The sequence below is a fragment of the Pinus tabuliformis genome, chromosome J (assembly GCF_031772625.1).
Source record: "Pinus tabuliformis cultivar Carrire ecotype Pingquan chromosome J, CPIR1, whole genome shotgun sequence".
Classification (NCBI taxonomy): domain Eukaryota; kingdom Viridiplantae; phylum Streptophyta; class Pinopsida; order Pinales; family Pinaceae; genus Pinus; species Pinus tabuliformis.
The window spans coordinates 427,538,256-427,549,933 of NC_142295.1; the positions used below are offsets into that span (position 1 = coordinate 427,538,256).

Consider the following 11,678-nt stretch of genomic DNA (forward strand, 5'->3'; position numbering starts at 1 on the left):
GGGCATGCTAGGTCCAGGTGTGTCATCCTGAATAATCATCAAATCTAGAGCAAAATTATCAAACGTTTGAGGTGCAGGAGGCGCCCAGGGTCATGTGTAATGTGTTGCTCTTGCTAGGAGGCCCAAGGTTCTCAACACTTCACCTGTGAGTGCCAATATACTTCTCTAATGGCCTGGGTACCAGAAGATAAGGTGCCCAAGACATGGGCTTCTGAACCACTTGACAATCACAACATAGATTCTAGTGAAATCAACCAGTCATTAGGGACAAAAACCATTATTGCATCTAAGTGAACCAAGCTTGAAAGTAATGGGCTATTTAATACTTTAAATAAGGATTCCCTTCCAAAATTAGGGCCTTCAGCTCACATCGGTGTTTCCTCCATAGGTAGGAGTGGCTAAAGGACAACCTTATTAGGTGTTTCCAGCCCCTAAGGGGAAGTAACATTTTCTCAATCCACCCTTCAATTGATAGGTGTTAGTAAATAATAATGATGGTACAAAGGGGAGAAGACTTAATGGCCAAGTGCCAAGGTCAAAGGGACTAGCATGATGGGGATCCATATCCTAAGTGTATAGATGCAAAGAGGGAGCAACCGTGGATGCATGAGTTACCAACTTGGCCCTTTTTTTTCCACCCCTCTTGTGCGCCTTTTACTTTTTCTAGATTTTTATTTGTATTACTGCTCATAGTTCAAGGGTTCGAGGTTGCTTTGAATGATGTAGCAGTTGTATTACCCCTTAATAATGAGTCAATTTATTGTTCATCGACGTTGGAACATGCAAGGGTTTCTTTTTATGATGTAATGGAGCAACATGTGCTCAGGAACCAGGTGATGGCCATAAGGAGTGAGGTAGAGCTCATGCTAGGCTTTTTCCCACGTGCTAATTTGTATGTCCCAGCCATCTTTTGCATTTTGATATTCTTTCTTTTGATTTTGTTTTGTGGCCATGATATGCTTTTTTTGTTTCTTTTAGCTGCATCAACCTCCTAGAGCAATGTTTCAGGCCATACCCAGGTATGTGGATGTATGGGTGCCAAATCCCAAAGAACCAATGGTCAGTTGAATCCAAAGAATGGATGTGAGATAAGGGCTTGTAATGTATGATGGAAAGTGGTAAGCATGGCATAGGGATAGATGGAACTACATTATCTCAATCAAGGCTTCCCAAGTAGTGAACCTCCTATACCCATTGGGCCATTAGGGTAGGTCTCACTGGAGTAGGATCGAAGATTAACCCCCCATTTAAGGTGATAGAACAAGATCAAGATCAAGACCCCTCCTTCTAGGTCACCCCATAATCCACATCAAATGCCCATATACAACAAGCATAAGCACCCGTTGGCAAAATGATTAAAGTACCTTTTGATCATAAGCCCACCTTCGTCCATGTGCTCTTGCTGGATGGGTGAGAAGCATATGGTTGATGCAAGTGGCAAAGATACAATGGCACGTGATCAACTAGTGGTGGTTGTCATGGGTTGCTAACTGCATGGCTGACCAGCTGGCTATGAGGAATAAGAGAAAAGTTTTCTCCTATTGGGTTACCCATTTTGGTGGGTAACAAACCTCATTAAGTGAGAGCACAAACCCTAGGCCACCAATATAAAAACCTGCCTTTGTGATCAAAATCACCAGCGTAGTGAAAATTTCACTAGTGTAGGCCTCATGCAAACTGAAGGGTAACACAATGCATTGGATCTTCCAACTTGAAGAGGAAGGAATTTTGGATCCTCATAGTCCCCCATGACCTTATCTCGCTTCAAACGAGGATTCACTTCGACACTTCCTTCCATGTGAGAGTTATAAAAAAAAATGAGTTTCACAATCAAGTGCTCCATTATTTGTGTTTGTGTTGTTCATGTTCCTTCTAAATCAGTGCTTTTCCTTGTTGGTTTTTAACATGCTTGTTCAAGTTTTTTGTTTTAGCCAAGAGGACCTGCACCAACATTCTTTCATGAACATCTCTTCAACTAAGCATTCTGCCACCAGTTCAGGCACTCTGTTTTGGTGGAGACATCAATCTATTTAAAGAACCCAACTACACTGGACCAAAGGATTATTTCTTCCTTTGTTGGAAGGGTTGCACCCCAGCTATAACAAAAATCAAGGATGATTTCTTCTCAGCAGGGAGCAATTGATGAGACTTAAATTTTGTAAATATGCGTAAACATGTATTACATTTGTACATATCTATTTTGTACTTCATGCTTAATGCTTTTGGTGACTTAGTCTAAATTAATCACTCATCCAATTTATTGTATGTTATTGGAGGCAAGGTCAAATTTGATCACTCTCCCACATTTTTCTATTCTATATATGTTTCTTAATACAAACAATTATACAGATAAATCTACGAAACCAGCAATCTCCTCTCTAATACTTGCATATTTTCTCTCTTGTATTCTCTTATGCATGATATTCATATTGTTGGTACTATGCTCGCATCAAATAGCCAGTTGTTATCTTCTGAGTGAGTATCCCAATTGTTGGTTTAGTCATATCAAATAGCCAGTCGTACTAGTTTCCTTGAGTGATGAAATGATGACAAGGAGACCTTCACTTGTATAGTGAGATGCTGGCAAGTGGATTTGCTATAATTGTATATCTTGAATTCCATGTTTGATGGCCAAGTGCTTGGTTTTGCATTAGTTGCTTGTTTCCTCCATCGCTTGTCTGCTAAGGAGAATGTCCATGTCGTTGAATTGTCCTCAGCTGAAGGGTGGCATCCATAGAGATATGCCTATGGCTGGGAGGCTGGGAGGTGAAACATCCCTTGGCAATCCGTTTCCTGCACAGGTAAATCAGTATGCATATAGACTCAACACAGAACTATAGTGATAAAAACCCTCGATGGAGTGAAATCTCCACTCTCATTAATGCATATATTCTGGGGTGTGTTCATTAATGATACAAAGGATTCTATACATTGAGTGACACCATAGCCACATTTTTGACACATTGTAAGAGATTTTCTCACCATCAAAATATATAGTACTAATACTTAAACTCATGCATGAAACTCCTTGCATTTAGCTTCTCATGCTAAACATAGTCTCACAAAAGCACTTGCCCCTTGCGTGTCTCCGACACTCAGTAACATGCCCATCACACAAGAAATGGGGGTTGTATTTTCTACATTATTCAAATAAGTATCTATTTCTCTGTTGAAAGCTTTAAATATGCTATTTACAATCAAAAAAGAAAAAAAAAAGTTTTGGTTATAGATCATGGTATTTTCATCTTTGGATCAGAATCATGTGTTTCCAGTTAGTTCCTAGCTGTGTATTCTCTGTTTCACTGGTTATGTATGAGGGCTTTCACTATCTTTTCGATAAGGTGTGTATCTGCTGTAAGAAAACATTGCTTCCAAAAGTGTCACTATTCCTCTGTGTGAGAGAGCATAATAAATCAGAAAAATTAGTTGAGAGAACGAAAACGTATCAGTTTACTTTCATCAATTGGTGTGTGCAAGTAGTGATGCGTTTGGCTGTGAAATCTGCTCTGTCGGAAATTTTGTACTGGGAACTTTGATTTGATATTATGGCCATTAGAAGTTGGCCTACTAAAGCTAAAAATTTACAATGTCTCCACCGTTATGAGGGAATTCTTGAAAATCACTTGAACAGATTGCAAATCTCTAGTGTTATTGCAATGTATAAAATAAGAATAGAGGGTGTCTATAAGTTGTTGAGGTGGTGTAAAAGTTGGTGCTGTTTCTACACAAACCCCACCCCCTTCAAAAATAAAAATAAAAAGACAAATAAAATGAAAAAGTAACCCACCTCCAGCTATAAGGGCTTTACCAGGTCTGTTCACAAGTTTCAAAATAATGGAGACATTTCCCGTGCACCTGTGATAGAACCCAAGACCTACATGTGCTTATCTTATGTGGGAAACGGGTAGCTGAACAGACTGACTTTACAAGAAGAATTTATGTTTTGTACCCTGCATGTGCTTTTTAATGGAATTACAATTCAAGGCCAAAGAAGTTCGTTTTCCAAGCTTTATTCACTAGTAGTGAAAGAATTTGCCACTCAAAATGTTCAATCTTATTCTGGAAAACTGCAGTGGCATCTCTATTCTGTCAATCAAGTTGTGAAGTTGAAAGACTGAAGCAACGAGAGCTGATAATAGCAGAGTATTGAAAAAATACCGTCAAATAGCATAATGGGTCTGATGTCGTTAGCAAAGAAAGAGTCTGAGTTTGAAATTGCCTTCTCTTTGTCCACCTGAGTAGAGATGGCCGAGCATCTAATATTGACACCATTAAATCGCATGCTGATTGTGTGTTTTGCTGACAGATGAGATGTACCAATTGGGAATTGGGTGGTTAATTTTGGCTTCCAATTTCTGATATTGGTTGTGTTTTTGGCATGAGGCATACAAGGTGGGCGTGGAGACGGAGTGTTCATGCTTGCGATGGCAAAACCAGCCATGGCTGTAAAATTAGGCATCAAAGAGTTTTAAATTCCACTATATATGTTTGGAGGGGATTGATTTTTGTGGTGATATTTCACTCAATTTTTTGTGTTTCGATCAAATATACAAACAATTCAAGGGGCTTCTTATGATTCTTGACGATGACTTGCAACGTGAAGGCTTCCTCGTTATACAGTTTTTCATCATTTATCTCTATATATATATACACACGGTTTGTTTTTCATTATTAAGTTGAGTTTAGTAATAAATGTTGAATGGGAAAATGATTGGTTCATCAATAGAGTATTAGTAATAAGATTATGACTAGAATATTAGCAATAAGATTATTTGATTATGTTATTAAGTGGAATTTTAATATTTTTTAATGATGGTTTAATATTTTTTTATTTTCAATTTTTTTTTTATCAGTGAAGAAGTTACAAAATGATAGAAACTAAACTTCACACAAATCAATTAGTCTATACCTTTGAATTAATTTATATCACATGATCATTTATTTATTTATTTTGATAACTTTACTTAAATTTATATTTATTGCTAAATGTTTTAGTTGGCCATCAATAAACATGAATAAAATATTGGATAAATTTACAAGGTTAAGTGCATGTGTTATTGTTATATTTTATTTAAAGTTTTAAAGAAAAAAATACTTTATATTATTATTAGAATGTTATTTTTAAGTATTTAATTTTTGAAAGTAATATTATGTGATAACATCTTTCTTATGTTAGACTATAAAATACCTAACTATGCAATCAACTATGAATAGAGTTTAGTTTATTCTTTCTTTCTTTCTTTCTTTTTGGGTTTATTGCTAAATAATTGTTTTTCTAATTTCTTTAATAGTTTATGCAAATAAATAAAAATGCATTATTTCAAACTAATTAAGTAAACTATTTTTCTTTTTCTTTTTCTTTTTTAAATTCATAATCAAAACTAAATTGTTGTTATTAACATATATTAAAAACATGATTTTACATTTATTTTAAAGTAAATTGGTATTTGTTTTACTTTAAAATTCAGTTTTATTTTTTATATAAGTATTTTTTTTTTCAATCTAAAATTACATTATATAATTTTAATGTAACAACATCTTTTCCATATTAGATTCTAGAGTGCTTCTTGACCCAATAATTATTACCAATATAAATTCATCTTAATTTTAAATCTATTATATGTCAAGAGGAATCAAAGATGCATATCTCATTTTAAGCGCAAAACTTTAGAAAAAGTTTACTCATTGAGATATTTGATTTCTCTCAATGCTTGGTAGATCTAAAGATAAGATAAATCTATACTAATTTTTAATAATATTATTTATATTTATATGATTTCACATATTTATATATTAAAATATTTCTATTTTTAATTTTGTCAAATCTCTTATAACAACTTTATCTCTATGGTCTCATTATGGAAATGGGGTTACAAAATTTCCTCTTTCCTCAAAGTTGGTGAAATTAACTTAGGGTAACATCGACACATTCGACTAGTCGAGAGCTTTCCCGCGGTATAAATTTTATCGAGATATAACATCTGGATTAGAAGTTATGGCCATTTAAAGTTTTTCCGACAAACCCTTCCCGCATCAAAAGGCTTTGACCCTTGTGGCATCCACATGGAGTCTCCACATCACTCAGAGCCCATCGTGGCACCTGCCACATCATCACACCTTGCCTTCACATCATGTCTAACTACTAAGTACTTTTACCTCCTGGGCATTCGTGACGCGAAAGACTTTTCTCCATATGGAGACACGGACAAACACCCATATCGCACCTCCTATCCTTCGCGACCTATTATCCTCAATGCACTTAACCTTTACCCCTGTTGCACAATAGTAAGTCTTAATGCCAGGAGACGGGAATATTCCCGCCTCATGCCTTCCATCAATCCCACCCTAGTCCAAAATTGTGACACCAAAACTCTTCTGGGAACCTGAGACTAGGATAACGTGGCTTCTAGCCACATGTGCTTCCCTAACAACATCATGTGGTACCCATGTCAGGTGACACCACACACCCTTATGTGTGGCATTCCATGCCACATCAACTTCATACTCCATGTCACCAGTTCCACAACGTCATGTTGATGTCATGTTGACATCATGAGGATGTCATCTTGTCATGTAACCTCCTCCAAGGGTGCCACATGTCATCTAAAATCAGACCACATGTCCCTCTAAAAGGTTATTTCACTTACCATGTGTCATGTTTTCTGTGTGCCATGTCAATAACCCCTCCATGTCATCCTACCACATAAACTCCATCCGGGGTCCAATCGGGACTCAACTCCTTTTGCAAGACAATGCCTTACCATTATAACAATTTCCTAGGTTCACCGCAGATCCCTGCCTACAGATTCTCCACATCATCACACCCTGCCCTCATGCCATCATAAGGAAAGGACCATCATCCAAGGTTGCGGTGCGAATAGGAAACCCTCTTGTTTGGTAACGGAAAGACCTTTTGTCTTGTAGTCTCCATCACCACACCACCTACAACAACTTTCCACCCCACAAGGGGCCCACAATGCGACGTGAATCTAGGGGGCCCACAGTGCAACGTGAATCTAGGTGTCAAGTGATGATAATGATTCTCGTCAAGTGGGCCATTAAACTTAGTATTTTCTCTCTCTCTCGTGCCATAGTAGCAGCCTAATAGTAAATCTTGTTGGCTCTCATACATGAAATTCACACCTCCATTACCATCTACTCATGGGATTTACACTCGACCAATCCCAAGAGAATATTAAAACAAATTTGTCCCAATGTTAATCTCCGACCTTCTTGGCCTTAACACAAAGGTCAATCAAACATTCACATAGGCTCATAAAAAGTGAATATATACATACAACCAGTCAATTGGTCAATCAACCATTCCATGAACCTTTTAATGCATAATCCATTCATGAGCGTAAATAAATGATGCATACATGAACATATCAACATCATAGGACTTATCAAGCTCTTACAAATAAGATAATGACTAAGAATACATTGCACTGCAACACACAAAAATGTACATTTCTCTTGAAATCCAATCAAGCCAATACTTCATAACAACATAAGAAATTATTTACACTACATAAACAAGCATAGAAATGCAAGTAAGTCACTTATCTTAATAAGATTACTAGAAACTGGGAGATGGACTTTAACTCTCCTCCCAACCATTAGCCAAATACATCATTGTTTTTTCTTGTAGTTAACCACCCTTGAGCCAGATTTAGAATCTGAGGAGTGAAGTGCTCAAGGGAATCAACACCAATCACATCAGAATCTAGAGTCCATGATGCCTCCACCTAGCATCCAAGAATATAGAGTACACAACATCTCCACCTAACACAACTAGTTCATGGAATCTAAAGCATCTAGAGCTCCACCCCACAACAGGTTCAAGTAATCTAGAACATCAATTTCCCCAGCCCACAACAAGTTCAGAGAATCTAGAACATATAGTGCTCCACCCAAAAAACACTACAAGAGTCGAAAGTTCCAAGAATTTCCACCTACTTTGCACTTCAGGAATCCATAACCACAATGCCTCCACCTGTCTCCTGTGGGAATACAGAACACACTATGAATTCCACCTGATAGTCTTCATGGGAATCTAGAGATCCCATCCTCCACCTACTCAACCAATACTTAGGAGTCCAGAACCCTAGTCGAGTCTCCACCTAATAACAACACTCAGGGATCCAAAGATCTAAGTCTCCACCTAAATAAGAACATAGGAATCCAGAACACTCCACTCCACCTGTTGTTTCTTCTCTTCAAACATATGTTTCCCTCTTGTTATCTGTATTTCTCTCCACTTCTATGTCTACATGCTCTCTCCTGTCTAGATTAATCTACCTTGTCTTTTCCCCCTCACGTTTTATTTTTTCAGCATGCCATCCTGAGGCGTGTCGGCCAACATCACCTCTTCCATAGTCAATGGAACAACTCGTCCTTTTTGCAGCCACCCATATGCAGCCTTTAACCATCAATACCCTCTTGCTCTTTGTCAATAACGACACTTATACGCAACCTTGAATGCTTGTCCAATTGCATTGTTAATTCAACCATGAATGTTGGTGGCCAATTAAATGTATACTTAAAAGCTTGTATGTTTCCCCAAGGAAGCTTCCCACAACTTCTCCTCCATAGACTCTGAAACTGTGTCCACTCTCAGTCCAATCATCATTTACAATTATTATTAATTTACATCAATTTACATAATAGTGTACAAAGCTATATTTATAAGAGGGTGACAAAGGGGTTGTTACAGACCCCACCCCCTTAGAGGAACACCTCTTAGTGTTCTACACCCGAACACACACAATTTATAGAGAGTGTTATATATACACGACTTTATTTATAATTAGAATTTCATTTACAATTGCTTATTCAACAAAAAAAAAATGTGTATGACACCCTCATCTATTTATCCATCTCCCATATGGATTCATCTGGTCCAAAGTGTTTCCACTGCACCTTGACCTGCTCTATGACACGATTTTGAAGCGTGATCTACCTCCAATCCAGAATGCAAAGTGGTTATGGCTTGAATTCTCTCCTAGATTCCACTTGTATCACAAACCAATAAACAACATGATTAACATAATGCACATATTTTTTAAGTAAAGAGATATGGAAAACATCATGAGCCTTCACTATGGGAGGTAATGCCAATCTGTAGGCCACTGGACCCACTCTTTCTAGGATCTGAAATGGCCCACAAAACCATGGTTCCAAATCGGCACAAGGCCTGATTCATAAGGAATTATTTCTTGGTCTGATGTAGAGATAAACATGATCTCCTACCGGAAACTCCTTATGCATCCTCTACTAGTTTTCATAGCTTTTAAGCCCATCCTAAAGCACTTTCAATCGTTTCCTGGCAGTAATTGTTTCCTATTCCAAGTCCTTCAACATAGTAGGTCCAATATGCACTCAATTCATTGGATCGTTCCATATTATGGGATTGTTGTGTTTCCTACCACAAGAAGCCTCAATTGGACTCATTTTTAATGACTCTTGGCACCCATTGTTATAGGAAAAATCAAACAAAGGAAGAAATTATCCCCACCTCATTTGTTGATGCATAACATACATTCTTAGCATGTCCTCCAACACTCAGTTAAATCTTTCAGTCTGTCCATCTGTCTTAGGATGGTAGATGTATTGAAGGCTAATTATGTCCCAATTCTAGTGAACAGTGCCTTCCAAAACTTGGATGTAAACTTGGCACCCCAGTCTAAAATAATCTTCTTAGGCACTCTGTGTAGTCTCACTCTCTTTCATAAAAATTTGGGCAATGTCACTTGCGTTATTAGTGTATTTAACAACAATAAAGTGAGCTACCTTGCTCAACTTATCCATCACAACCATCATAGCATCATGTTGCCTATTTGTCTTTGATAGTCAAGTAATGAAATCCATTGAAATGGCTTTCCACTTGCACTATGGAATGGGGATTAGCTGTAACAATATCACTAGGTGCTTACATTCAACTTTCACATGTTGGCATTATAAACACTTGGCTCTCTACTTTTCCACCTCCTTTTTCATGCCTAGGCACTAGCATGTCTTTTTCATAGTTGTTATCATCTTTTGATAACAAGGATGACCATAATCATCAGATATGAGCTTCTTCAAGTTGCCCACACAAGGAATATGCCACATTTTTTGAACTCCAGTAGTCCATCCTTTGTGAGAGAATATTTCTTGCCTAGTGCCCCTTCAGGCTCCTACTGCAAGCATTTTTTGATTTTTTTATAATGTTCATCTTGTTGTTCTTCCTCCTTAATATTTTCTTGAATATTAAATTCACAAGAGCTCATAGTGCCTACATGAGACACATGTAGCCTTTTGATGAGTGCATCAACTACCTTGTTCTCCTTGCCTTTGATGTATTTTATTTCAAAATCATATTCACTAATTAAGGCCAACCATCTTGCTTGCATGGTGTTCAACTTAGGTTGATAAAACAAGTAGTTTAGCCCTCCATGATTTGTCATCAATACAAATTTTCTTCCAAGCAGATAATGTCTCCACATCTTTAGCGCATGGACTATTGCTACCAATTACAAATCATGAGTGGCATATTTCTTTTCATTTTTATTTAACTTTCTAGACTCGTAGCATATAGCCTATCCTTATTGCATCAGGACTCCGCCAATCCCTTCCTTGCATACATACATGCAACTACGAGGTATTTATTTGGGTCTGTTATCCTTAGTATCTGTGTATGTGTGGGTAAGTATTTCAGTTGTTCAAAGTTATCTTCACATTCTGGTTCCCATTGAAATTTTACTCCTTTTCTTTGCAGCATTGTGATTGGATGTCTAATCTTTGATAAGTTTCTGATTAACCTCCAATACTAACCAACTAAACCCATAAAGGATCTTACTTCAAACACATTTTGAGGAGCTGGCCATTCCATAATTGCATTTATCTTTGCAGGGTCTACCACCACTCTTCCTTTGAGATAATGTGTCCCAAACACTGAACTTGGGACTTAAAAAATTCAAACTTGTTGATTTTGGCATAGAGTTCATGCTCTCTCAACAATTGAAACATAGTTGATAAGTTTTTTCCATTCTCCTCCTTGGTCTTTGAACAAACCAAGATATCATCAACAAAAACTAGCACAAATTTATCCAGATATGGGATGAGCATGTTGTTCATTATACACAAGAACATTGTTGGGGGATTTGTAAGCCCAAATGGCACAACTATGAATTCATAGTGCCCATACCTAGTTTTAAAGATCGTTTTATGAATTTCTTCATCCTTGATGCGTAACTGATGGTACCTAGATCTCCAATCAATATTTGAGAAGACTGCAACTTCTCTCAACTAGTAAAATAGATCGTCAATCCTTGGCAAGGGATATATGTTCTTGATTATGGATTTATTTAGTTGTATGTAATTTATGCTCAATGTGTCTTCCTTCTTCTTCATGAAGAATATAGTGCTCCCCAAGGCGACATGTTGGGCCTAATATACCCTTTATCCAACATTTATTTTAAATGCAACTTCAACTCTATGAGTTATGGGGTACCCATTCAGTGTGGGGCTTTGGGTATTGGCATTGATCCTGATAGTAGCTCAATTGAGGAATCAATCTCTCTCCTTGGGGGAAGTCCTAGAATTTATTCAAGAAATAAATCATTGAATTGCTTCATAATGGGGTGTCCTTCTCAGTTGTTGTTGTCTTCATGATCACTAGTCACTTGGACAATGAG

At 37.3% G+C, this 11,678-nt stretch overlaps 1 protein-coding gene across 1 annotated transcript in view; it reads right to left on the reverse strand.

Moving 5' to 3' along the window:
* Positions 1-4,591, reverse strand: part of LOC149227647 (Putative thiol-disulfide oxidoreductase DCC) — a 175,949-nt gene extending 171,358 nt beyond the window's left edge. Inside the window, exon 1 of the mRNA XM_089375543.1 lies at positions 4,159-4,591. Within this exon, the coding sequence (XP_089231669.1) occupies positions 4,159-4,459 (301 nt within the window). The 5' untranslated portion in view covers positions 4,460-4,591. The remainder of the gene's footprint in view (positions 1-4,158) is intronic.
* Between the last annotated feature and the right edge of the window lie 7,087 nt (positions 4,592-11,678).